Raw genomic sequence first — 27,972 nt, 5'->3', positions numbered from 1 at the left:
CTAACACTACTGGGTATGGAGGACTTTTCAGCTGCCAGACAATCTGGCCAAAACCCTTCAAAGCCACTTCCTAGTGTGATGGCAGTCTCCTCCTTAAGCTCCCACTGGGAAGGCAGGCCTGCCCCGCCCACGGTGGTGAGGAACTAGCCTGGTATGGAAATGCCACCACAGAGCTCAATCCCGGGCTGTCAGTCTGCACTTTCTATGTGATCCTGCGCGCCCATCCAGTCGGGCAGGCACACACCCAGTTGAACTCGGCGGTGAGCAGCTCGCGGGCGGGGCGCCAGGCACTGGAAAGGTGCTCAGGGAAGGAGGTGGCGAAAATGCTCTCGACTGGGGCGGGGGGCGGCGATCCGGACTCCCGGGCAGCCCCTTTCTGGCTGGGCGACCTTGGGGGAGACAACTCCGTCTCTGGACGAAGGTGTGGAGCACCCGTCCACTGCCCGTGCGTCTTCCTACCTTTGTTCCTGCCGGCCTTTGCCAAGTAGGCCTAAGCTGGCTTCTCCGGAGTGAGTGGGTGTTTGGAGTTTCCGTGTAGACTGCGGGGCCCAGAAGGATCCCGAGGTCAAGGGCCCGCAGGGGAGTCTTCGCGCGACGCGCGGGTGGGGACCTGGGCGCCACCACGGGGAGCAGGGGCCGAGAGCTGGGTGACAGAGGGGATGTCGCTGAGCCCCCAAGGGAGGACTGGGCAGCCTGGAAGAAGGGACCCGCCCCGAGGCCCCCACGGCGCCTCCCGGGGCGTGGAGGCTCCCACCGATGCCGGATTCTGGAGATGGGCGCTCAGAGCGAGGACGGGGCCGGGGAGGGAGCAGTCTTGGGGGACACGTCAGGGTATACGGGGTGGGGGAGCCAAAGTTGGAGGGCTCCGGGTGCAGAAGGGAAGGTGGGTGGCTCGGCTGGGATCTCTGAGATTGAGAGGTCTCACTACCCAGGCCCTGTGCCAGAGGAGCGCGCGCCGTGCCCGCTGCGCCCCTTCCCATGCCATCCTCTTTCTTTCTCGCAGCTGATAGGGGAATGCTGTCCTTGCTCCTCTGCGTCGTGTCCATCGCTCTTCCGCGCTTTATCAGAGCAGGTACGTCCGGTTAGTTCGGGTCTCAGCGGCTGCGCTCCCTCCCGACCTCCCCGCCGCTCTGTGCGAGCCCCCTCTCGAACCCTGGAGCATCGCGCGTGCGGTGACTCTTGCCCTAGTGGTGCAGGCAGAATCCAGCGGGATGGGGAAACTGCAGGTTTCAGCTCCCAGTGTCTGATGCCCTGCGCGGAATGTCACCTTTGAGCTTTAAAGTGACTTAAAGCAGGGAGGAGTTGGGCAAAGTTGCAAGTCAAGACTCGAGTTAAAACGCACAAAGAGATTATGATGCCTCTGTTTTATATGTCAAAGGGATGTTTTAGACCAAGGTAAAAAGCAAAGAAACTAGCAATGGAACAAATTACTTCTAAGAAAAACTAAGCAAGGTGTTAGAAACGAACTTTAATGTGAGAGAATTGTTTAACAATGCTCTGTGGGACAAAATACTTACAGGTTTTATTTGGGACAGATTGAATTAACTGGAAGGCAGTGCTGAAGAAAAACAGGTCAAATGGGGCTCAGAATAGGAATGTTTTCTCTGAAGGAAGAGGATGAAGGAATTAGGGTCTTAGAATAGAAGAAAGTGTGAAGAAAGTGAAAGTTGTTGTGTCCTACTCTCTGAGACCCCATGAACTATACAGTCCATGACTTCTCCAGGCCAGAATACTGGAGTGGGTAGCCTTTCCCTTCTCCAGGGGATCCTCCCAACCCAAGGATTGAACCCAGGTCTCCCGCATTGCGGGCGGATTCTTTACCAGCTGAGCCACAAGGGAAGAGTAGGGAAAGAGAAAATCATTCCAAATGGGAAAGATGATTTGGGGATGGGGGGAGGATTGGACTCAGTAAATCCCCTTAGGGACAGATGGAAGGAGTTTGGGTTATACTTCCACATCAGCAGACTGTTTTTAGGAAACTCTCACGCTGAGAAAATTTGTAAATAAAATTTCAAATCAGCAAGAAAATTGAGGTGTTTGTTCAACCAGCACTCTCAGTGGTGATTATTTTTTCCCTTTCCTTCCCTAGATACTTGCGAGGACTTGACTCTGCAAGAGATGGCATCAGTAGACCAGCCTACAGCTTTTAATTGCATCTACTCTCTGCCAACATCAGGGAAAGTAGATGCAACGTGGTATAAATATCCTAGCAAAATCCCAATATCCAAAAACACACAGTCTAGAATTCACCAGGACCAAAATTGGATTTTGTTTCTCCCTGTGAAAGGGGAGGACTCTGGGATCTACCAATGTCACACAAAGTAAGTTCCTCATTCAAAAGAGAACTCTCTCTTACTCATATATGTATGTGCATATACACAGTTGTTGTTGTGTAGTTGCTAAGTTGTGTACGACTCTTTTGTCACTCCATGAGCTGTAGCCCACAAGACTCCTCTGTCCATGGGATTTCCTAGGCAAGAATACTGCACTGGGTAGCCATCTCCTTCTCCAGGAGATCTTCCTGCTCCAGGGATTGAACCCAAGTGTCCTGCATTGTCAGACAGATTCCTTACCACTGAGCCATCAGGGAAACCCTGTGTATATATGTGTATATACATATGGGTATAATTCTTTTAGAAAAATTCTTGATAAACTCTTAATCAATGTAGAAAACTCAATGAGAAGAGTATAGTTTTTGTGATTGTTATGAGATGGTTTCAGTGAATAGGCTTTTAAACAGAAGAAGTTTGTAAATCGGCTATTGAAACAGGAAATGCATCTTTTCTCATTGAAATGCTGCCAAAGGTCAGCCCAGCTTACAAAGCCTATTTATCCTAATATGATTGCTGCCTTCTTTCTTGAAATAAAGGTTTTTTTGTAAGGAATCTGTTGTAGGAATTAACAGTGTCCAAGCATCAGGTGTGTTCCAGACCTCACACTAAGGCTCATGCTAGGAAGTAACTCAAGTGAGTGATACAGGTCTGGTGGGAGGTAATTGAGTCTGGCGGGGACTGCGGTGAACAGGAAAACATATGCCTCACCAAAATCGGCCGTCTATTCAGTTCAGTGGCGGCACAGGCAGTAAAGCATCCACTTGCAATGCAGGAGACCTGGATCCCTGCATTGGGAAGATCCCTTGAAGAAGGGAATGGCAACCCACTCCATTATTCTTGCCTGGAGGATCCCATGGACAGAGGAGCCTGGCAGGCTATAGTCCTTGGGGTCGCAAAGAGTCAGACACAACTGAACGACTAACACACATACTCATTTAGTTCAAAGACATCTTCCAAATTGTCAAGGTAACCTGGAAATTAGAATGAGTGTGTATGTGGTTACCTTTCCAATAAGCTTTGTGTGTGTGTCCTAATTAAAACACTTCTGCAGACCTAATTTTGGCTGAGGGTCCCATTTTGTTATCCTCCTTTGCCAACGGGCCAGAGAAGGCAATGGCACCCCACTCTAGTACTCTTGCTTGGAAAATCCCATGGATGGAGGAGCCTGGTAGGCTGCAGTCAATGGGGTCACTGAGGGTCAGACACGACTAAGCGATTTCACTTTCACTTTTCACTTTCACGCATTGGAGAAGGAAATGGCAACCCACTCCAGTGTTCTTGCCTGGAGAATCCCAGGGATGGGGGAGCCTGGTGGGCTGCCGTCTATGGGGTCACACAGAGTCAGACACGACTGAAGTAACTTAGCAGCAGCAGCAGCAGCCAACAGGCATGACCTGCATGAATTATTTAACCTCCACGAGCCTGGCTTTCTTATCTGTAAAGTGGAAATCAGGCCAGTCAGATAGGATTGAAGTAAAAATTACCCCAGATCCCATGTGAAGTACCCCAGAAATGCAGTTGCATCTTTCCTCTTTCACAGTCCCTAGGGTCTCTAGGTCCTTTTCTGTGTTTCCAGATGACCACATGTCTCTCTGATTGCTGCCAGATTCCTCATTTCCGTGTGATTGATTCAGGGTACGCTGTTACTCAGAGACACACGTGCGAGCGCCGGTAGTCCCGTCCCACAATTTCATTCTCTGCAGACCAGCTGCCCATGTCTTATGGGGTCTGATTTCCCGTTTCCTCTAGGTTATTAATTAACTGGAGTTGGAGATCTGATGTCACATGAATCTGTCTGGTTGTCCAGTCTGGATTTATTCATTTTCTACTCTAACTGGGGCTTTATTTTTCTTTATTTTTGTTGGAGGATAATTGATTCACGGTGTTGTGTTAGTTTCAGGTGTAGAGCAAAGTGATTCAGTTATATACATATGAAAAGTGCAAGTTTTCTTTGCTCAGTCGTGTCTGACTCTTTGTGACCCCATGGACTGCAACCCATCAGGTTCCTCTGGCAAGAATACTGGAGTGAGTTGCCATTCCCTTTTCCAGGGGATCTTCCTGACCCAGGGATCAAATCCTGGTCTCCTGCATTACAGGCAGATTCTTTACCTTCTGAGACATCAGGGACCCTGATGTATTTCTCTCATTTCAATATGTATTTTCTCTCAACAAGAATATTCTCTTACATCATCACCAGATAGTTATCACATTCAGGAAATTTAATCAACACAATAGTTTTATCTACTCCCTGATTCATATAGTAGTTTTATCTATCTTCTACAGGATGATTTTTATAAATGTTTTTCTTCCTTTTCCTGTAGAGGTTCCAATTCAGGATCATTGCATTGCATTTAGCTGTATTTTTTGTTTTTTTTAAATTGGAGGATAATTGGTTTACAGTGTTGTGTTGGTGGGCTTCCTTGCTGGCTCAGTGGGTAAAGAATCCACCCACAATGCAGGAGACAGCGCAGGCAGATACGGGTTCGATCCCTGGGAAGGGAAACTTCCCAAGAGGAGAGCATGGCAACCCGCTCCAGTATTTTTGCCTGTAGAGTCCCATGGACAGAGAAGCCTGGCGGGCTACAGTCTGTGGGGTCACGAAGAGTCAGACATGACTGAAGCAATGGAGCATGCACACACACTGTGTTGGTTTCTGCTGTACAATAGTGTGAATCAGCTGTAAGTATACATGTGTCCCCTCCTGGAGAGCCTCGCTCCCACAACCCCACATCCCACCCCTCTTGATCATCACAGAGCCCCGAGCTGAGCTCCTGGTGCTATAGAGCTGCTTCGTGCTAGCTGTCTATTTCACACATGGTAGTGTGAATATGTCAGTGTTACTCTTTCAATTCATCTCACCCTCTCCTTTCCCGCTATGTCCAGAAGTGAAGTCAGAAAAAGAAAAATGAATATTGTATATTAATACATATGGAATCTAGCGGAGGAGGCAATGGCACCCCACTCCAGTACTCTTGCCTGGAAAATCCCATGGATGGAGGAGCCTGGTGGGCTGCGGTCCATGGGGTCACGAAGAGTCGGACATGACCGAGCGACTTCACTTTCACTTTTCACTTTCTTGCATTGGAGAAGGAAATGACAACCCACTCCAGTGTTCTTGCCTGGAGAATCCTAAGGATGGGGGAGCCTGGTGGGCTGCCGTCTATGGGGTCGCACAGAGTCAGACATGACTGAAGAGCCTTAGCAGCAGCAGCAGCAGCAGCATGGAATCTAGAAAAATGGTACTGATGAATCTATTTGTGGAATAGAGACTCAGATGAATAGAATGGACTTGTTTATTTTTAATCTCTTTTCATTGGGAACAGATCTTCAGCTTGTTGTGTGTGTGTGTGTGTGTGTGAGAGAGAGAGAGAAAGTGTGTGACGTTGACATTCTTAAGGAGTATAGGCAATTATTTTATATTCTATCTCTTAAGTTGGGTTTGCCAGATATTTCTTCCTCAGGCGGTTCAGGCTGAGCCTCCTTGGCTGGAACGCTATGCAAGTGGTTTGCATTCTTTTCAGACAGCACACTCAGAGGTGCCTCTTGTTCACATGCTTGTTCTTGGGGATGTTCATTTTGATTATTTGGATAAGATGTCCTCCCACGTTTCCACAAGCCAAATGCTTTTTTTTCCTTCTGTAATGAATGACTTGTGAGATGTATGTTGTCTTGTTGAGGTAAAGGGTTGCGCACAGTGCCTGGAAGAGGATCAGAAAATTTTTGGAGATGGACGGAATCATTTGGTTCTGTGACTGTTTGAGTTCCTGAAGTTACAACCTGTTGTTTTCTTACAGTGATACGGACATCTGTCCCAGAATGCAAGTCAACCTCACTGTGTTTGAACAATATTGGTGTAGTGCTTCTGAAAACAGTCAACTGAATGTGTCTCATGAGTACAAGCAGATCCTGCAGGTCGGAAGAGATGACATCCTTATATGTCACCTCAACTTCCCGAACAATTTTTATTTGGATTCAGTAAAGTGGTATAAGGTAAAAAAAAAAAAAAATTCTAATGATATTTTCCTTCCTGCTCTTTAAAACCTCAGGTTTTTTTGTTGTTTTTTTTAAAGTTTCCTTTTTTTTAAAATAACTTTATTCGTTGGCTGTACTGGGTCTTTGCCGCTGTGTGGGCTTTTCTCTGGTTGTGGCTACAGGGGATACACTCTCAGCGTGGTCCTCAGGCTTCTCATTGCGGTGGCTTCTCTTGTTGAAGAGCATGGACTCTCGGGTGTGTGGGCTCAGTAGTTGGGGTGCTCTAGCTTAGTTGCTCTGTGGCATGCGAGGTCTTCCCAGACCAGGGATTGAACCCATGTCTCCTGCCTTGGCAGGCAGATTCTTTACCACTGAGCCACCAGGGAAGCCCTGTGTTGTACTGTACTTAGTCGCTAAGTCGTGTCTGACTCTTGTTGACCCCATAGACTGTAGCCACCAGGCTCCTCTGTCCATGGGGATTCTCCAAGAAAGAATACTGGAGTGGATTGCTGTGCCCTCCTCCAGGTCTTCCCAACCCAGGGATCGAACCCAGGTCTTCCCACCACAGAAACACTTCGTTGTACCTTTTAAAGCAAAATTGCTAAAGAGAGAGATTTGTGACCTAATTGCAATTGATAATTTAACCCTGCAAATTACTTATTTTTAATTTATAGTTATTAGAGCTTTGTAATTGCTTATTTGTATCCACTCCTGCCCCAGTTATTTTTGCTTTTCAGACTATGTTTCATTATTCTTTTTCATTAAGATTAATTAAGTAGTTTCACTGAATGGATAGTGGTTTCTCTGCATGCACAGTCCACGCGCAGGATTCAAGAATCACAAAGTATCGGAAGGCATGCCCTGGAAAGTCTCCTTCTCAGTTCTGATCCATATTTCCTGGGCCCATTGGCTGCTATCATTAGTTCGTTGCAGGCTTTGCATCATCCTTGTGTAATTCCATACAAGCATACTGGTAGCAGCCGTCCTGGGAGGCTCAGCATGCTGGCTTAAATCCTTTTGGAGAAGGTCGCCATGTGTCCTAGTCCTTCCTTTTTTATGGAAATGGGGCATCATATGCTCACCCTTCTACACGTTGTGTTTTTACCTTCAGACTTTCTCCTTTCTTGACCGTATCAGCAGATAATAATGTATAAGGCATAATCCTGGGCAAGCAGGAGCACCGTCTAGCATAGTATTTAACATTTAAGCTAGTTTTCCTCTGGCTCTGCCTGTTAGCCCTTTGCCAGTACAGCCATCTGGGTCAGAAGTTCTCTTTGTGGGAATGTTTCCATCTACTGACTTCATTTATTTAATGGTCATAGGATTATACAGATTTCTTGCTTATCTTGAATGGGTTTTGGTAAGATTTTGTTTTCTAGGAAGTTGTTCTTTTCATTAAATGTTACAGATGCTCTGGCGTGAAATTACTAAACAATTTCAATGCTCTGCTTTTAATGTCTCCTATAGTAAGGTTTACCTTTACTCCCTACTACAGCGTGTTTCTCTGTATCTCTGTTTGTCTCACACACACACACATACTCTCTCTTATTCAGTCTCGTAAGAGATTTGTCAGTTCTGTTACTCCTTTCAAAGAACCAATCTTCGCCTTTGTTGATCGTCTCTGTTATATATTTCACATTCATTGAGTTTGTTTCTGTTTTCTTCTCTCACAGGAATGTGGCAATGAATGTCCTTTTCCCTGCCTTTTATTTTATTTTTTCTTTTCCACTGTGGTTTCTTACAAAATATTGACTCTAGTTCCCAATGCTGTATAGTAGGTCCTTGTTGTTTGTTTTATATGTGGTAGTTTATATCTGCTAGTCCCAAACTCCTAATTTATTCCGCCATCCCTTCCTTTGACAATCATATATCTTGAGTCTGTTTTTGTAAATAAGTAGTTGTATCCTGTTTTAGATTCCATATATGTCATATCATATGATATTTGTCTTTCTCTGTCTGACTTACTTCATTCAGTATGATAACCTCTAGGTCAATCCATGTTGCTTCAGATGACATTATTTCATTCTTTTTATGACTGAGTAATATTGAAATATAGGTAGATAGTTGCAGATATATACCTCAGATCTCCTTTATCCATTCATTTGTTGATGCCCACTTTTTCAGTCAAGTCCTCACTTGGTGAATCAATCAGAAGGACTTGAGTATGGTGCCACGTTGATCTTTAGGCTATTTGAGAAATTGAGTTAGGAAGTGGGGATCATCAAGACAGTGTGTGAGGTAGAACGGATGGAATGAGGGGGCATTCCTTACTCACCTGGGCTTGCAGCCTTACTTGGTGCCATTGGATTGTGGTGCACTGGGGGACTTGGGCTCTGGTGGGTGGAAGACATTCTTGCTTGATCACATCCTCCTACCAAGCTCCTTTATGGAGCAGGTGTAATCCTTCCCCATGAAGTCTTACTTCCTGTCTATGCAGGCTTCTCTTCTCTCAACTCATGTTTATAACATCACTCTAGCCTGTAGAATACTCTTTTTCAAATTTTCTGGGGATATATGTTTTATATAAATATATATATACATATATATATATATATATATATATATACACACACATACATACGTACTGGTGTGCTCAGTCGTGGCTGACTCTTTGCGACCTCATGAACTGTAACACCAGGCTCCTCTGTCCATGGAATTTTTCAGGCAAGAATACTGGAGTGGGTTGCCATTCCCTTCTGCAGGAGATAATATATATGTATTTTATAAAATATATATCTTATATAAATATATGCTTCTCTGGTGGCTCAGACAATAAAATGTCTGTCTGCCTGCAAGACAGGAGACCCAGGTTCAATCCCTGGGTCAGGAAGATCCCTTGGAGAAGGAATCTGGTAGGCTGTACAGTCCATGGGGTCACAAAGAGTCAAACACGACTGAGCTGCTTCACTATATGAATATATATGTCTTCAATTAGCTTATAAATTACCTAAGGTCTAGAGATCACATAGATTTCTTGTCTCTCCGTGGTTCATGGACTGGTGCTAATTATGAATGTAACTGATACCCTAAGATACTCTTTGAATTGAAAAAAAGTGTTTTTTTTGTTTTTTGTTTTTTAAGGACTGTATAGAGATAGAAGGAGAACGGTTTATTTCTCGGGGAAGAAAGCTTTTAGTAAAGAATGTCTCGGTGGAGGACAGAGGGAACTATGAATGTGAAGCCAGCCTCACACACGCAAAGAAACAGCACACTGTTTTCAATAGCATCTCTGTGACTGTCAGTAAGTACGCACTTACCCTTCACCTTGACTGCTCTTGGGTTTGCTCGAGATGAGTGGTTTTGGGCAGAAGAGTTTCCCCATCCTGATTTTCCTGAGGATTAACAGGCTCTCAAATATGTCTTTATTAGGATCAGAAGTTAGGAATAGTGGGGTGAAAGGGCATGAGCAGTTTAATTTTCTCATCTGAAAAAAACAGAAGACTCAAAACTCCTGGTTTATGCATGAAAATTAAATGAGATTGTGTCTATAGAGAGGCTCATGGGGTGCCTGAAAAAGTACAGATATTCAACAAAGGTGAGAGTTGGACCGTAAAGAGGGTAGAGCGCCAAAGATTTGATGCTTTTGAGCTGTGGTGCTGGAGAAGACTCTTGAGAATCTCTTGGACAACAAGAAGATCAAACCAGTCAGTCAATCCTTAAGGAAATTAACCCTAAATATTCACTGGAAGGACTGATGTTGAAGCTGAAACTCCAACAGTTTGGCCACCTGATGCGAAGAACCAACTCATTAGAAAAGACCCTGTTGCTGGGAAAGATTGAAGGCAAGAGGAGAAGAGGGCGGCAGAGGATCAGATGGTTGGATGGCATCACCAACTCAATGAACATGAGTCTGAGCAAACTCAGAGAGATAGTGACAGACAGGGAAGCCTGGTATGCTGCAGTCCACAGGATCTCAAAGAGTGGGACATGACAGCAACTCAACAACAGCAAAAATATGTCTCCCCAGAAGAAGGCACAATCATTGTCTTATTGAGCACTGAATTCCCAACACATACTCCAGAGCCTGACTTAGACTACACACAAATCTATCAATGAACTGAATAATTGACTACTCTTATGCTTTAGTATTACATTGGGAGTTCTTTATAAGGTGAAGTTTCAAAGGCAAAATGAAGAATACCTTAAGGAATCGTTGAGTCCAATCATCTATATGTCACATCTTTGCAATAAACGTTTACTTGTAATCTGTTATGTGCCAAAACTTGTTAAAATGTGATGATAAGAAAAATTTTTAAATTCTTTCTTCTACTGAGGAGCTATCAGCCCAGTTGTAGTGGAGCTAGAGATATAAATGGATTGTCTTAACATTATGTGGCAAAGAGAGAGTTATAGACAGGGTCTGGGGGAGCAGGAAAAAATCAAAAGTAGATGCATGGGTGGCACATAAATAAATGGTCTTGGAAGGCTTCCAAGAGGAAGTATCTTCTCATCTGAAGTTTGAAGGATGAGCAGGTTTTACAGAAGTAAAGAAGAGGGAGGAAAGGCAGAGATAAGAGCCTCAGACAATGCATAGAAATGTGTACCATCATAGTTCATGTTGGCTTTAAGAGTAATCTTTCTAGGGCATATAGAAGTGTGAGCTAAGCAGTGATGGGAGTTGAGGTCGTGGAGTTAGAGGGGCAAGGTCAAGGGGGCCGATTATACACTGGCTTTACCAAGTTGCCACTGAGGAGTCCTTGAATGCATGCAAATGCGGAGCCCCAAGGCTGCACTCGCGATGGATGAGATCAGTTCCGAGATGGTTCGAGAAGGAGTTGAAGAGGGTCTTGAGATCTAGGGACCACTTAGAAAGCTGCCATAGCATCTTCTGGGTGTGATCATCTGCACTTGGCTGCAAGCGGTAGGGGACTGTTCTTCAGGCAGTCACGTATGGACCCTTTACTGGGTGCTCATCAAGGTCAGGTCCTGTGCCGGGCAGGGAGATCATGATGATGAGAAGAGCCGTGACCGCTGCTCTGATGGAGCCCTGAAGTCTGAGCGGGAAAGAGGCCGAGATAAATCAGATGATTCATGAATGAGATGGGTAATTTTTTCACTTATTTCATTTTGGCTGTGCTGGGGCTTCGTTGCTGCATGGGCTTTTCTCCAGTTGTGGGGAGTGGGACTACTCTCTAGGTGTGGTGTGCAGGCTTATTGCAGTGGCTTCTCTTGTGGCGCACAGGCTCTGGGGTGTGCAGGCTTTGGCAGTTACAGCTGCTACAGCACAGGCTCAGCAGTTGTGGCGCACAGCCTTAGTTGCTCCGTGGCATGTGCGATTTTCCTGGACCTGGGATCGAACCCTTGTCTCCTGCCTCAGCAGGTGAATTCTTTAGCGCTGAGCCACCTGGGATGCCCAGTTGCTAAATATTGGTAGACAAATGGAGAAGGGAAGACATGGAGAAAGTCAAAGGGTTGGAGAGTCAACACAGGGAAGATGGTTATAACGTGAGGGAGAGGGATGCAAAAGGTGAAGGACACAGGGGAGGAACGGCGTGAAGAATGCAGAAGGGCAGAGTCGGAGGATGGAAGAATGGAACTGGCGATAGACCATTAGGGTTACTATTTCTGTCTAGGACTCAGGTCAGAGCTTCACTTATTGCCACTAAGCAGTATATTGGAAGTATATTGGATGACCAGGCAGTGAGAATTTATCACACGATCTCATCTGTTTATATTTATGTCATATATATAACAGTGACATGACTTCTCTTGGTAGCCCAGCGTTCAGATTTTCCCCTTAGCAATTCAATGATAACCTGGTTGAAAAATATGCATTTATGGAGTGATATTTGGTCGCACCATGAGTTTTGTTTTTTTCTTGACCAATGTTTATTGAAGGTCTGCTCAGTGCCATGTTTTATGGTATGATTGCATTCAAGTAGTTGAGTATGTTTCTAACACAATCTCATGTGTTATGATTTTTTTAGCAGAAAAAGTAGGGAATGGAGGAAGAATCCCTAAGATCATTTATCCAAAAAACAATTCAATTGAAGTAAAACTTGGTGAGTAAACTTATCGGAGCCTCTGAAGTTGCTAAGGGCCGAAGGCTTGGGGCAGGTATGAGGCAGAATAAAAAAGGGAGAGAAAGCTCCAGCAAACTGAATCTCTCAAATGCAGAGAAACTCAAACATTAAAGACAGAGATGAGAAAGCTTATAAAGCAAAATAGGAAATCAGATGTGTGCGTGCTCTCAGTCATATCCGACTCCTTGTGGCCGCATGGACTATAGCCCACCAGGCTCCTCTGTCCATGGGATCCTCCAGGCAAGAATACTGCAGTGGTTTGCCATTCCCTTCTCCAGGGGATCTTCCCAACCCAGGAATCAAACTGAGGTCTCTTGCACTGCAGGCAGATTCTTTACCATGTGAGTCACCAGGGAAGCCCATCTGCTTAAAAGTCTCTGGACCCACATGTTTTAAGGAGGGTTCTTTCGTCCTCTTGAATTTTCAAGGAAAGTTCAATAATAATAATAATAACAATTAGGATATTTGTTTACAAATCACTCACCATGTGAATACTCTTGTGGATTTCATAAACACCTAGACAAGGTAAGTATAGCAGTTATTAACTCTCAGTTAACTTTGTTCCCCTCTCCTGTCTTTGAAAATTCTAGTCATTGTGCTTAGATAATTAAGAGAGAAAAGATAAGCCTTGGCAGAGCAAAATAGTCATATAAATTAATTTAAAATCTTCCCACAAACAGAAATCTGGGTTTATTTGGCTTTCCTGGTGAATTCTAAAAAACATTTAATAAAGAATTAACACCAATTTTCAACAAATTGTTTAAGAGAGAAGAAAAAGAGGAAATAATCCTTATGTCATTTCATAAGGTCAGGAAAACCTGGACACCCAAACCTAACAAGGACATTATTACAAAGGAAAATTTCAGACCAAATCATTCATAAATACAGATGAAAAATGTAAAGCACATTGCTAGCAAATTTATTTTAACAATGTACATAAAGGGCAAAACTGGGGTTACATGGAGCAATGCAAACTTGTTTAATATTAGATAATTCATCTTTTGCATAAATGAGCTTAAGGAGAAAAAAAAATGATACACTTACTGCATAGATACTGAAAAGTCATTTAGGAAACTTGAACTAGGAATTCATTATTTAAAAATAAAAATCTTTTAAAATTAGAAATGAAACGGAATGTGCTTAATCTGACTGGATTTGGAATTAGAAAACCAGAGTTCATATCTTGCTCCTTCCTCTAATGTGTGACTTTGAGCAAGTCACTTGATCTACCTGGACCTCAATGTTCTCATCTGTAAGATGGGGATAATGGCACCACTCCTTTTCTGCTCTGTAGGAGTGTTTTAGAGATGAAGACCAAAACATGTGTGAAATACTTTTTAAATTGTAACGTTCTTTGCTAAGAGGAGAAGTAGTATCTGTGCCCCTGATGTGACAAACACTGGCCCCAGCCTGGTGATGTTTGGCCGCTTATTCTTGTCTGCGTGCAGTACACATCCCGCACGGTCTCGTGTCCTCCTCATCTCTGTCCAGGGAGAGAACAAAGCAGATGGATGTTGACCTCAGGGAGGATATTTTTGGTCATTGAAAGCTATTCAAGGTTCAGCAGCAAGGTGCCTTTGTGAAGCAGGTCACCTTGGCTGGGATCTCACTAAGTGTTTCTGAATTTGATTGTACAGGCTCCACGCTCATCGTCAACTGCAACATAACAGACTCGTGGGACAACACAAACCCACGCTGCTGGAGGGTCAACAACACCCTGGTGGACGACTACTACGGGGAATCCAAGCGCATTCAGGAAGGGATTGAGTGGGTGTCCTGCTTTCCTGGCTTCTCTAAAACCTAGCAAGAATTTCCCCATCTAAATGACATTGGTGCTGGTACTGCTTGTTAGGTGACTCTCACAGCCTCTCCCTCATTCCTTTTGGTGCTATGTTTCAGAAAGCCAAGCATCTGGGTCAGAGAAGATGCTGGTGCTCCAGTGGTTAAGACTCCAAGCTTCCACCGAAAGGAGCACAGGTTCCATCCCTGGTCAGGGAACTAAGATCCCTCATGTCCCGCAGGGCTGCCAATCAATCAGTAGTAAAAATGATTTTTAAAAAAGATGCTCATGCTACCAATCCTGCTTACGTCTTAGAGAAAGGAGGCAAAACAATCAAACATGGCTTCAAGCAGCCTCAGCTAGGCCTTATAATCAGTCTCATTCATTCCTACTTGGTTATATCATGAGCCATGGGCCTTCAAGGCTTAAGCAGTGAAGTGGACAGTGACATGGGGATTCTTGGGGGAGATGGTGCATGATCATTAGCTCATGGAGTGGTACAAACCCAACTGATGATGGTTTAAGCCAAGTGGTAGAAAAGAAGGCGAATGAAGTCAAAGGACAGACGTGTGTTGGGTGTTGCAGTGTAAATAAGTTAGAATGGGTGGAGAAGAACAGGGGAGGACCCCTTAGGGCTGAGGACAGTGTCTCGAATGAGAAGGAGGGCACTTTTGTGTCACTTTCTGAAAGAAAATGTACATTACATTTGGAGCTACATAATCCATTGCCTCATTGAGCCAGCGGGGTATTCTCAGAGTAAAATAATGGTTCCAAGTGTACTCCAAGAAAGAACTTTACTCTCCAGACAAAAGTTCATAAAAATCTGGTGGGTAAAGACAGCTCATGTACGTATTAATGATGGGCTCTTTTCTTTTATAGAAACTACACTATTTTTCCAGAACATATTTTTTACACAGTGAACATAACCTTCTTAGAAGTGAAAATGGAAGATTATGGTCACCCTTTCGTGTGCCATGCTGGAGTGTCTGCTGCTTACTTTATACTAACGCTCCCAGGTAATGTCCTTCTGGGGTGGGCACTGCTCAGAGAGTTCCAGATGATGGCAAGGAAACACACAGGAAAGAGCATTAAATGCTTGCTGCGAGCCCGCAGAGTGGTTTGGAGTAAGGAAACTCAATATGAAATCTAATTAAAAGCTGATACCCTGTCTGAATATGCTCTTGGGGTCAGGCTGTTTTTTCACTGCAGTGTCCTTGGAAAGCTCCTTCTGAATATTCATTGAGATTTTATGTATCAGCACTCCAGGAAGCAGAGGTATTCCTTTATGACACCTGATTTGCTCAACTTTTATAATCACGTGCTTGTGATTTTCAGCTTTTCGGTTGTTTATTAGAGGCCATGTGCTATAAAATGCCAATGTATATTTTTTTCATGTAGCTGTGTAAAATTATCGATAGAGGCTAAATTCAGGTATTCGAGCAGGAGGGACCCTTCTCTTCTCTCGTGTCATCAGCAGGGGTGAATTGCTAACATCATTAGCTGCCTGGAGCCTGGACTTTGCCTCGTGTGTGTATGCAGATAGTGAACTTAGCACTGTGCAGAGTGTGCTCATTGTCTAATGGAGGCAGTGGAACCAGAGAGTAGAAAGTGAAGGGTGAAATCATCTGGAGAAAAGTCAGAGGAAGGGTTTGAAGTACCTTGTAGGAGACTTGCCTGTGGTTTCCCAAGACAGCTTTTTAAAAAAATAATTCTATTAATATCAACTCTTTAGTTTTCGCATCTCTTCACACAAGAGAGAAGGCTTTGATTTGCCAGCAGTACTCATGTAGAAGCAGTTCTCTGTGGTTCATCATCAGGAGTAGATTTGCTGGACAGAGTATCTCAGTGTCCAGCCCAGAGGAAAGAGGGAAATCTGACTGAGGGAAACCTTGGAGCTCGCACAAGACCTGAAATGGCTATGACTGAAATCTGCCTCAACTAGACTGAAGATGAGATTTCCATGTCAATACTGACTTAGAGATACTGACCACATGGAAGCACTGTGTTCAGAAGGATTCTGAGGCTCAAAGCAAATGAATGGTGCTGGCGGTGAACACCTGCTTAATCATACAGAAGGAAAGGGTCCTTTGTCCACTTTGTTTTAGGTTAGTTAAGAAACCTACACTCACTGAATTCATCACTGTTCCTGTTAACGCTTATTTCATATCTCACATGCAATGTATTTCTGGACCGGTGCTCTCTGTTTTGTTTTCCCTAAATTCTTAGGAACTTAAATTCAAGCCTCATCTTGGTTTACTTGAAACCAGAGGTAAGATGACAGCTTCTCCGTTAGACTTCCTGATTTTTCTTGAAGACACCTATAGGTGTGAGTCTGATTTCGTTTATCAGGATCTCTAGAGAGTTGTTTGGATTGGGTGTGCCCTTCTATAAATTTCTTTTAATCGCTTGTTCTTGGCTTACCATCTCAGCTTAAGGCTGGTGGTGGCCATGTGGACCCAAATGAGAAATCCCACTTTAAATAGAGTTTTCACTTGGATACCTGATGTCTCAACAGAGAGATTCCCACTTATTTCAGTTTCAAAGCCAATACTCCCTTTGAACGTATTCGTTAGTTTCCTGTTTTGAATGTCATCGTCTTTTAGCTTATTTATAGAGCAGAGGGAATTGACACTCCTGAATGCAGTGAATGATCAACCTAAGAATATCTGGCCATCACTCCTGTCTACTTTACCAGGGGCTTTTTGAATCTCATAAACATTGTGGGCATGATCTCTTTATAATGCCAATATCCCTGACGTGTACAGTGAAGGTCCCCAGACGCAGTGTTCCTAAAAAGACAGGTGGTACAGTTGGTCCAAGAGCTGGTAAAGGGTGAAGAAATCGGGGGTGGTGGGAGGGAGGAGGAGGAGAATCCATTGAATAGTTAGGAGCTAGAGGCTCAGACAAGAGGTCAGGAGCAACCGCACCAGAGTGCAGAGCAGCTCCACTTGGCAGGGCTGGGACTTCATCAGTGGATTGATTTTAGGGTACGGAAGGTGTTTTTATTTATCGTGCTTTATTGTGCCATGGATTTGAAGACATACAAGTGTGCATAAGGATTTCTTTGCAAAATGTTTGCAACATGGTGTGGCCTGGGGCAGCTTGTGATTGCCTCTTTAGTAAGCTCCCCTCCCCGCCGCCCCCCCCCATTCCCTACCCACACACACACTTTCCAGTGGGGACCAGAGGACCAGGGAGGATGAAGGAAGTGGTAGACGTGCGGTGGATTCTAAGAATGGACAGAATTTCTCTTCCCCTGTCCTGGTTCCTCTTTTCTGATTCTCTCCCTCCTGGAGCCTCCTTCTTTGGCAGCACAACTTCGGGCCATGGTAAGGCAGAAAGCTGTGGGCTGTTCCTCTTCTCAGATATGTAGAAGCATGTTCTCAGGGACTTGGAGTTCCAGAGAAACTGGTTCTGCTCCTTGGACATCTGCCCACTGCTTTTTGCCTTAATTGCTCAGCAAGGTGCTCACAAAACACAACCAGGTGTAAACGCCCTTCCTGAGCTAGTGTCTTGCAGACAGGTGCCTCCCTGGCTGCTGCTGGTGAACAGGGCAGATGAGGCTGGAGTTTGGCTCTTGGCCAGTCTTGTGCAGCCATGGGGATGGCTTCCAGGGGTGGCAACTGGTGGTTCTTTGTCTATCATGGGGCGTGTGCATGCATGCTAAGTCACTTCAGTCATGTCTGACTCTGTGCTACACCATGGACTGTAGCTGACCAGGCTCCTCTGTCCGTGGGATTCTCCAGGCAAGAATACTGGAGTGGGTTGCCGTTTCCTTCTACAGGGGATCTTCCTGACCCAGGGATCGAACCCGCATCTCTTATGTCTCCTGCATTGCAGGCGAGTTCTTTACCACTAGCGCCACCTGGGAAGCCCCTCGATGGGGCTCAATTCTGAGTCACTGGGAAGGTGATTATAAGAGTAATACAACAGAATCAAGAATATGCTCAATATTATGTAGCAACCCAAATGGGAAAAGAATTTGAAGGATAGATACATGTATATGTGTAACTGAATCCTTTTGCTGTACACCTGAAGCTAATACAACGTTAATCAGCTGTAGATAGATAGATAGACGTGCTCAGTGTTGTCTGACTCTCTGCTGCCTCACAGACTATAGATGACCGGGCTTTTCTGTCCATGGAATTCTCCAGGCAAGATTACTAGAGTGGGCTGCCATTTCCTGCTCCAGGGCATTTTCCCCACCCAGGATTGAAACCGTGTCTCTTGTGTCTCCTGCATTGGCAGGCAGATCCTTTCCCCCTAGTCCCACCTGTTGTGGTTCAGTCGCTAAGTGGTGTCTGACCTCTGGAGAGTCTAGCGATGAGTAAGGAGTTACCTGGCCAGGTGTGCTTTGACAGGTGAGCAGTCTTCTGCAGTCAGAGCTGTATCACATCTACCATCCGGAGCTAGGTGTCTACAGAGTTTCCCTCTCCAAGTTCCCAAGAGCACGTTTCTTCCTCAGATTCATGGCCAAGACCAAGTTCATCTACTCCCCATACCTATTATTTAACTGTGAAGAGATTTTTGGGCTTCCCAGGTGGCTCAGTGGTAAAGAATCCTCCTGCCAATGCAGGAGACGTGGGCTTGATCCCTCTCTTGGGAAGATCCCCTGGAGGAGGAAATGGCAACTCACTCCAGTGTTCTTGCCTGGGAAATGCCATGGACAGAGGAGCCTGGTGGGCTACAGTCAGGCCCATGGGTCACAGAGAGTCAGGCATGACGAGTGACTAAACGGCAATAACAAAAACCTATTATTTAACTGTAAAGAAATCTTTGTGTTATTCTCATTAACATTTAGTGCATTTCTATTTGGCATATGTAATGGGATCCATATAAGTAAAGTGCATAAATGACTCTTCATAGTACTATTATTTATTTTTATTTTTTCTGTCATTTGTAGTTCCAGATTTTCGAGCTTACTTGATAGGAGGGCTTCTCATCTTGACTGGTGCAGTGGTGTCTGCCATGTGTATCTACAACATTTTTAAGATCGACATTGTACTTTGGTATCGAAGTTCCTTCCATTCTGCAGGGCCCATAGAAGGTGAGCGTACTTGCTGTTGTTCAGTCACCAGGTCATGTCCGATTCTTTGCAACCCCATGGACTGCAGCACGCCAGGCTTCCTGTTCTTCGCTATCTCCCAGAGTTTGCTCAAGCTCATGTCCATTGAGTCGGTGATGCCATCCAACCATCTCATCCTCTACTGCCTGTTTCTCCTTTTGCCTTCACTCTTTCCCAGGATCAGGGCCATCAGGTGGCCAAAGTATTGGAGCTTCAGCTTCATCATCATTAAATCTGCTTTAATCTTTCTTAATTGGATAGAAAAAGGCATACACGGCTGGGAGAGGTCTGTCTGAGCAGCTTTCTGCACGGAGATCTGCGGAGGCATCACTTTCAGGTCCCCAGACTTGCAATGCTGATGGGAACTCAGGGGAGTGGGGAGTCCAGGCACGCGTTAGGAATCCTTGTTGCACAGAAGGGCAATATTCACATGAAGTGCCTGCCTTTGCATAGGAAAAAACACATGCTTGTGCACAGGTTTGATAAAGCATAGGTGTCCTAACTTGGAGTTTAAATGAAATTTCAGAATTCAAAATCAGCAGCCATTGAGCAACCTGGGAAACAATGAATTCTTTCTTGATAGCAAAATTAACTTGTGGAAATTGGCTGTGTGTGACCAGTGCAACCTGAAGCTCTTTTTTCTTAAGATTTTTTAAAAAATTTATTTTTCATTGGAGGTTAATTGCTTTACAGTATTGTGTTGTTTTCTGCCATACATTAGCATGAATCAGCCATAGGCAGACATATATCCCCTCCCTCTGGAACCTCCCGCCCACCCCTTACTCCATCCCGCCCCTCAAGGTTGTCACAGGGCACTGGGCTGAGCCTCCTCTGTCACACAGCAGTTTTCCACTGGCTATCTGTTTTACACATGGTAAGTATATGTTTCCATGTTCATCCCACCCTCTCCTTCCCTGGCTGTGTGCACAAGTCTGTTCCCTATGTGTGCCCTGAAACTCTTTTAGTTCTGTGGGCAGTGGTCTGGGCTGAGCTGGGCTGTGGTCCCTGGAGAGCCTGTTCCATGTCAGCCCGTCTCTGCCCGTGATCCTCCTGCATCTGTTTGAGAAGAGGCTTCAGGGCAGCAAAGCTGTTTGTCTTTCCTGACACAGAGCTGCTTCATGCGTTGACGGACAGGGGCCTGTTGGGGTGTCCCCAGAGCTCCGTCTCTCTGACTCACCGGGATTCCAGGGAGCGTGAGTGCAGAGCCCACGGTGAAGCTGCCGAGGGTGAGTCAGATGGAGCAGGAAGAGGAAAAGGAATTGTATGGCATCTCATCCCGAGGGCGGAAGCTGGACAGACAAGCGACTCAGGGAGCCCCGCCCTCTGCTCAGACCGGGCTGCTGACCATGATCGGAGCCAGTGGGCTGAGGACTTGAGACGGGAACAGTCAGCCAGAGGTTCTCTTCTTCTTTAAGTCAGCAAAGTGCATGCGTCCTTTATAGCTACATTTCCTCCAGCTCATTCGCTGATTCCCCTCTGAGTGTGACTTCAACAGTCAGTGAGTGATGAGACTCTTGAGGGGAACCCAGATGCTGTTCCCAGCTTTGTGCCCTGTGAGGACATTCTCTGGTTATTTGGGAACATGCGGAGTCAGCGGCAGCAAATACCAATGAAGAAGAGAAAATGCGTCCTTCTCCTGATAAGTTTATTCCAACAAGATAAGTCAAGCTGCAGGAGTGATTCATAGTGAGGTGTGTCTAATTCACAGTTTGATTAAGTAGTCCTGGACGGTCTTGGCTAAAGTCCATAAGTTCTATGTATTGTCTGTTAAAAAAAAATTTTTTTTTTTGGGCGTATAGTTGCTTAACGATGTTGTGTTAGTTTCTGCTGTACAGCAAAGTGAATCAGCTATATGTGTACATACATCCCCGCTTTTTTGGATTTCCTTCCCATTTAGGGTCCGTCTCCACAGAGCACTGAGTAGAGGGCCCTGTGCTGTACAGTAGGTTCTCATTGGTTATCGATCAATATTTTATGCGTGCCTGGTCCGTCGCTTCAGTTGTGTCCGATACCCTGCGACCCCATGGACTCTAGCCCACCAGGCTCCTCTGGTGACCGTGGGATTTTCCCAGCAAGATACTGGAGTGGGCACTGAAGTGCACAGGCGTCTCACTGCGGTGGCTTCTCTTGTTAAGGAGCACGGGCACAGTAGTTGTGGCCCACGGGCACACAGGTGTAGATGCCCCGCAGCACATGGAGTATTCCTGGACCAGAGATTGAACCCATGTCCCCTGCATCGGCAGGCAGATTCTTAACCACTGGACCAGCAGAGAAGCCCTCCCCTCTCACCCACATAGTTTTTAAAATGACTCAGACCTTGGATTTCTAGTGTCGGTTCTACCACGGTCATGCATCAAGGCTGCTGCAGAGTCTTACCCAATGCAAAGGGAGGGGAAACTGAATCCTGCTCTTTATGGGTGTGGCGAAGTTTGAAAAGAGCCTGCGGGACTGGAAATACTTCTGGAGCTATTTTTGGAAAATACAATCTGACCCAGTTGCCCATAATGACTCAGGGATGAACTTTGTGAAGCTTCCTTTTCCTAATTTCATCAAACGAGTCTATGTAACAAAGCCTCTATACAAGCCCTAAAGGACAGGGTTTGGAGAGCTTCTGGGCTGGTGACCAGGTAGAGTCTAGGGAGAATAGGGCCCTGGAGAGGGCATTGAGCCTCTGCATCCTTGCCCATCCTTTGCCCTGTGCATCTTCTCATCTGCCTTTTGATTCATATCCTTTAAAAATCCTTTTATAATAAATCAGTGATGTAGTTATTAATAGTAGCATGTTTCTCTGAGTCTGTGAGTGATTCTAGCAAAATAATTGAACCCAAGGCGGGGCTCATGGGAATCTCCAGTTTATAGCTGGGTAGTCAGAAGCAAAGGTAACACTCTGGACTTGTGACGGGTAGCATGTTATTGTGTTGTTGTTAATTGCTCAGTCATGTCTGACTCTTTGCGACCCCATGGACTGTAGCCCTCCAGGCTCCTCTGTCCTTGGAATTCTCCAGGCAAGAATACTGGAGTGGGTAGCCATTCCGTTCTCCAGGGGATCTTCCCAATCCAGGGATTGAACCTGGGTCTCCCACACTGCGGACAAATTCTTTACTGTCTCAGCCACCAGAGGAGCCCTAGTGGCATACATGTTACCAAACTCAGCTCCAACTGCTCGCCTCTCAAAAGCCACTATTCGAGAGACTGGGATTGGTTGGAAAACGAAAGGCTACTTTATTCAGGAGGCTGGCAACCTGGGAGAGGGTGGACTAATGTCCCAGAACTACTTCCTAAGATTCTGCTTGGCCATGAACGTTTTTAAAGGGAAAAGGAGAAGTAATTTTAGTTAATCATCAAGATGGGGGCCAGGCTGGTTGCCATCTCCCACTGCAGGCAGGCTCCTTGACTCCTTGGGGTCTTTCTTTAGAAGCTCTCTTGTTCACACAGTCAGCTTGTGAGCTGACTGAAGGGGAAGCTGGGGAAGAGATCTGGTCATCTCGAATTACTTATTCTTCATTTTAGCTTCTTTAATCTAAGAAAGGAGTCAACAGGTTAGGCAAGGTATTATGTGATCAAAATATTTGAAAGGTGTGCTTCAGACAGAGATGAGTTAAGGATGGAGGCACCTGATGTAAAGATTAAATTGAAATATAGCTTTGCTGAGTGACAGGACAAAAGGGCCTCCTGCAAGGAGATTTTTGGACTTCCTTCCTGTTGAGGTCACCACAGAGTTGAGTAGGGTTCCCTGTGCCATCCAGTAGGTTCTCATTAGTCATCTATCAATATTTTATGTCTTTGAGAAGCTGCTTGCATTAGGGAGGTGTCCCAGGTGGCTCAGTGGTAAAGAACCTGCCTGCCGATGCAGAAGACAGGGGTTTTATCCCTGGGTCAGGAAGATCCCCTGGAGGAGGAAACGGCAACCCACTCCAGTATTCTTGCCTGAAGAAGTCCACGAACAGAGGAGGCTGGTGGGCTATAGTCCATGGGATCGAAAAGAGTTGGACATGACTGAGCAACTCACACACACACAGTTTGGTAGGAATAATTTCACGAGCTTGCCCCATTTCCTTTTCAGATGGGAAGCTGTACGATGCTTATGTTTTATATCCCAAGCCTCAGAGAGAAAGCCAGAGTCATGATGTGGACACGCTGGTGTTGAAAATTCTTCCGGAGGTGCTGGAGAGGCAGTGTGGATACAAGTTATTCATATTTGGCAGGGATGAGTTTCCTGGACAAGGTATGTTTTCAGTGAGGTCTAAAAATAAGAAATGAAGAAAATGAAAAGGAACAAGAATTCCCTGGTGGTCCAGGGGTTAGAATTCCTCACTTCCACTGCAAGGGGGCATGGGTTCTGTTCCTGGTCCAGGAACTAGGATCCCTCATGCTGAGACTCAATTGAAAAAAAAGAAAAAGAAAATGGAAAGGGATCTCTCTCTTCCTGTACTTCACAAATGGCGGGAAGTATGATTGCCTTCCACATGGAACCACAGGGAGCCCTTCACCTCCTCTGCCCACAGCCCCCAAGCTGAGGAGGTTAGGATCAATCTCTCTTCTTTCTTTAGGTTCATTCCTCTGACAGGATAACTGTGATTCCTGGCTGGGTACGGATATGGTTGACGCATTTGTAGGACAATTCGGTCGATCAGATACCTAGCATTGACCAAGAGACCCAAAACAGACAACTGGTCCTTGGCTGTGGAATCCTTGAGACTAATCACTGAGTATTTTCTGTTGGTTTGCATATGTAAATTAATACATATTTAAAGCTGGTTTTTATGAGCTTCAATCACCTCCAATCCTCCCCTCGTTGTTGTCATTCAGTCAATAAGTTGTGTTTAACTCTGTGACTCCATGGGCTGCATCATGCCAGGCTCCTCTGTCCTCCACTCTCTTTCGGAGTTTGCTCAAATTCATGTCGGTCAAGTCGGTGATGCTATCTAACCATCTCATCCTCTGCGGGCCCTTTCTCCTTTCACCTTCAATCTTTCCCAGCATCAGGGTCTTTTCCAGTGAGTCGGCTCTTCGCATCAGGCGGCCAGAGTATTGGAGCTTCAGCTTCAGCAACAGTCTTTTCAGTGGATATCCAAGGTTGATTTCCTTTAGGATCAAATAGTTTGTCTCAACTAAAAGTCCTGCATGTGAGAACAAATATCAAATATCCGATGTGCCGCAACCAAGACCTGGCACAGCCGAATAAAGAAATAATTTGATAAAAAATGAATAGGGCTTCCCTGTTGGCTCAGTGGTAAAAGAATCCACCTGCCGATGTAGGAGATACAGTTTGATCCCTGGTCTGGGAAGATCCCGCATGCCACCGAGCAGCTGTGCCCATGTGTCACAACCACTGAGCCTGTGCCTACTGCCTGTACTCCACAATAAGAGCAGCTCCCGAAATGAGAAGCCCATGCCCCGCAACTAGACAATAGCCCCCGCTTGCTGCAACCAGAGAAAAACCCCTGCAGCAACAAAGACCTAGCCCAGCCAAAAATATACAATAAAATTTAAATAAATAAATAAAAGGTTTCTAAGTACCTTGGTTTTGTAGGCTGCTCCTATCCATAGCTTATCACATCTTTTCAAGTTATGAAATCCTTCTCCAGGAAGAAATGAAAGTATGATCCAGGGCTTGTTACAAACATGCAGAAGAGCTCGTGTTTCAGTAACGCTGCATTCATTCACTTCTTCAACAAACATTTATTGAGCCCCTGCTGTGTGCCAGGCAATGTTGTAGGCACTAGAAATATTAAAATAAACCAAAGAGAAGAAGGACGTGCTCTTGGGGAGGTTACAGTCTGTTCTTATATCCTAAGGATAAGGGTGATATAAAACTTGGTCTTTATTTCTAAAAGACCCCAAGTTAATTTCCCTTCCCCAAGTCAGCAGAATATGTTATTTGGTTTCAAGTTAGTCCTGTAAGTCCTAGTCATTTAAATAGCCATGAAGCACAAGCGGGAAACACAAATGAGATTAGTACATTTGAGCTGAGTACATGTGTCCTATCCTTTAAAAGTCTGTTATTTAAAAAAAGAAAAGCATTTATCCTCTAATATATACCAGACCTTTAGCTAAGTTTCGATATACAAAGTTAGACATAAAAATGGGAATTATAACAAATACTGAATATTTATACATATGCAAGTAAATTATATACTATGAGCTTAATAAGTTTTGCATTAATCAATAAAAATTTAAAGATCCCAGTGGTTTACTATAAAACAGACAATAATAGACTTTTCACCAGAATAGTTAATTCAGACAGTGGATTCTAGATATTATGGATCTTAGTCAATAAAGAAAATGCTTTACTAAAAATTTATTTATTCAGGTGGAGAAAATTCTAGAAGCCCTGTACTTCCCATAGGAATGCAGTTTTGGGGAAATAAAGTTAGAAACCTTAAAAAAAAAAAAAAGGTTAGACATGATAAGATCCTTGTTCTGAGTAGTTCATAACCAGTGGCTTTTTTTTTCATTTATTATTTTATTATTATTTTAAAAATTTATTGATTTGGCTGCCTTTGGTCATGTGGGATCTTCTGTTAAAGCGCATGGACTCTCAAGCTGTGGCTCAAAGACCTAGTTGCTCCAGGCATTTGGGGTCTTAGTTCCCCGACCAGGCATTGAACCCGTGTCCCCTGCATTGCAAAGCAGATTCTTAATCACAGGACCACCAGGGAAGTCCCTGTGGGGCTGTTTTCATTGTGAGCTGTTTTACATCTTCTTTCTTAATTTCCAGCTGTGGTCAATGTCATCGATGAAAATATTAGGCTGTGCAGAAGATTGATCATCATTATCGATCCTGACGAGCTGAGCTTTGACCTATCAAAGAACCTGTCAGAAGAACAAATTGCGGTCTACAGTGCTCTCATCCAGGACGGGATAAAGGTCATCCTGATTGAACTGGGGAAGGTCAAGGACTACACGGCCTTGCCGGAGTCCATTCAGTATATCAAACAGAAGCACGGGGCCGTCCAGTGGAGTGGAGACTTCACAGAACAGTCCCAGTGTGCGAAGACCGAGTTCTGGAAAAAAGTGAGATATCGCATGCCTCCCAAGAGGTGGCCACCTTCTCCTCCTGTGCAGCTGCTGAAGCACACGCCCTTTGACCTCACGGCCAGCAAGTGGGAGGCCCACACGGGGTTCATCTCCCCTGATGGAAAGAATATCATCCCAAGGGTTGTGCACAGTTAGACAAGGAAGCCTTGCATCTGGGCTGTTTGCTTGAAGCTCACTGTTTCTTGTTGTGTCCTATGGAAAGACCTGGGTTTATCTGCTGCCTTTGCTCAGAGCTACTTCTTTAGGGGAAGAAGCACCTCTCGAGAAGCCCTCATTAACTGACTGGCTCTGAACATTCATGAAGACTTGTGCACATGGAGGATTAACCTTTGAGCCCCTGGGCAGGAGCCTTGGAGGGTTTGAGTCATGGTTCAGCTGTCAGGAGGTTTGGCAGGTGGTGTGACCCCCATGGGGCTGGAGACAGGAGCCTAGGTGGTCAGATCCATGGGGGGACCCTGTGGGCTTGGGGAGGGCTGGCAGAGGGCACACCTGACCAGCCTGCCAGGGCCCCATCCTCAGCCCCTCTCACGCCTCTTGTGCAAATAAACACTTGTGACACTGCAGTCTGGGCACCTTGACACTGGAAGAAACTTGGAAGTCACCTAGACCTGCGGGGACCAACTCTGGTTGCCCATGAATCCCCGCTGCTGGTGGGCCTCCTGCTTTGCCTGTCCAACCAAAACAAGTCAGAGGGCCCTTATTTTTCCAGTTGGCCTCTGGCAGCCAGAATTCTGAGCCACCCGTGGTAGACACGTCACCACACCAAGATGATGGAGTTCTATTCTGAGCAGACAAAGTCATCCAGCCAGCGTGCCTTCTTCACAGGCCAGTTCATGACTGAACAGCTCAGAAGGATCGTCGACATTAAAATTGACTATAAAGTCTTATCAGTGCTTTCAAACCCCGACATGGAGGAGCTCAGATACAGTCCAGCTCTTATACTGTGGTTGACAACAGCAGCTTGCAAAGGTGGCTGCTGTGCTCGGAGAGTTCCTATCCCCTAAAGTCATATATTTGAATGCTAACACCTGAACTGCGGTGTTGGAGAAGACTCTTGAGAGTCCCTTGGACTGCAAGGAGATCAAACCAGTCAATCCTAAAGGAAACCAACCCTGAATATTTATTGGAAGGACTGATGCTGAAGCTGAAGCTCCAGTACTTTGGCCACCTGACTCAAAGAGCTGACTCATTGGAAAAGATCCTGATGCTGGGAAAGATTGAGGGCAGGAGGAGAAGGGGGCAACAGAAGATGACCTGGTTGGATGGCATCACCAACTCAATGGACATGAGTTTAAGCAAGCTCTAGGAGATAATGAAGGACAGGGAATCCTGGGCGTGCTGTAGTCCACGGTCTTACAAAGACTCAGACATGACTGAGCGAATGAAAAACAGCAATTCCTGGCATCATACTTTTAGGAGGTGGGGCCTTTGAGAGGTGACTGGGTCCTGAGGGAGGAGCCTTGGTGGATAGAATCAGTGTTCTTATAAAAGAGACCCCAGACCCTTGCCCCTTCTGCCACATGAGAATATAATAAGAAATCTGCCAGCTGGAAAGGGGACCCCCCCCCGACCCGGCCATGCTGGCACCCTGCTCTCAGGCTCCCAGCCTCTGGAACACTGAGAAATAAATTTCTGTTGCTTATAAGCCTCCCAGTCTATAGTATTTTGTCACGGCAGCCAAGCAGACTAGAGTATGACCCTAAGGAAGCATCATAGAGGCTGGTGGGGGTCGGCCTGTGGGCAGTCCTTAACATGTGC

The 27,972-nt window shown here is 45.3% G+C and overlaps 1 protein-coding gene across 13 annotated transcripts; it reads left to right on the top strand.

The window, feature by feature from the left end:
- Positions 1-120: 120 nt before the first annotated feature.
- On the top strand, positions 121-27,865 carry IL1RL2 (interleukin 1 receptor like 2). 13 transcript variants are annotated; one of them, XR_015137354.1, is made up of 12 exons: positions 290-509; positions 1,004-1,072; positions 2,090-2,321; positions 6,128-6,323; positions 9,387-9,546; positions 12,233-12,307; positions 13,966-14,095; positions 14,988-15,124; positions 19,012-19,155; positions 20,283-20,864; positions 23,237-23,398; positions 25,895-27,859. XR_015137354.1 is itself a non-coding variant. In XM_086327806.1 (11 exons), the coding sequence occupies exons 2-11, from the start codon at positions 1,015-1,017 to the stop codon at positions 26,347-26,349; spliced, it is 1,749 nt and encodes a 582-aa protein (XP_086183932.1). In that variant the 5' UTR covers positions 144-260; positions 1,004-1,014; the 3' UTR covers positions 26,350-27,862. The 13 variants fall into 13 exon arrangements, 12 of the variants coding, with proteins under 12 accessions (XP_086183930.1, XP_086183932.1, XP_086183926.1 ...); XM_086327806.1 differs by lacking the exons at positions 290-509; positions 20,283-20,864 and adding an exon at positions 144-260 and having other exon boundaries at positions 25,895-27,862; XM_086327800.1 differs by lacking the exons at positions 290-509; positions 20,283-20,864 and adding an exon at positions 156-260 and having other exon boundaries at positions 12,236-12,307; positions 25,895-27,862.
- Positions 27,866-27,972: the final 107 nt, after the last annotated feature.

This window comes from Bos grunniens, chromosome 11 (genome assembly GCF_055505025.1).
Source record: "Bos grunniens cultivar Pamir isolate PY7600 chromosome 11, Bosgru_T2T1.0, whole genome shotgun sequence".
Taxonomy (NCBI): domain Eukaryota; kingdom Metazoa; phylum Chordata; class Mammalia; order Artiodactyla; family Bovidae; genus Bos; species Bos grunniens.
Note: the sequence above shows the minus strand (reverse complement) of the source record. Positions and strands in the feature narration are given on the sequence as shown.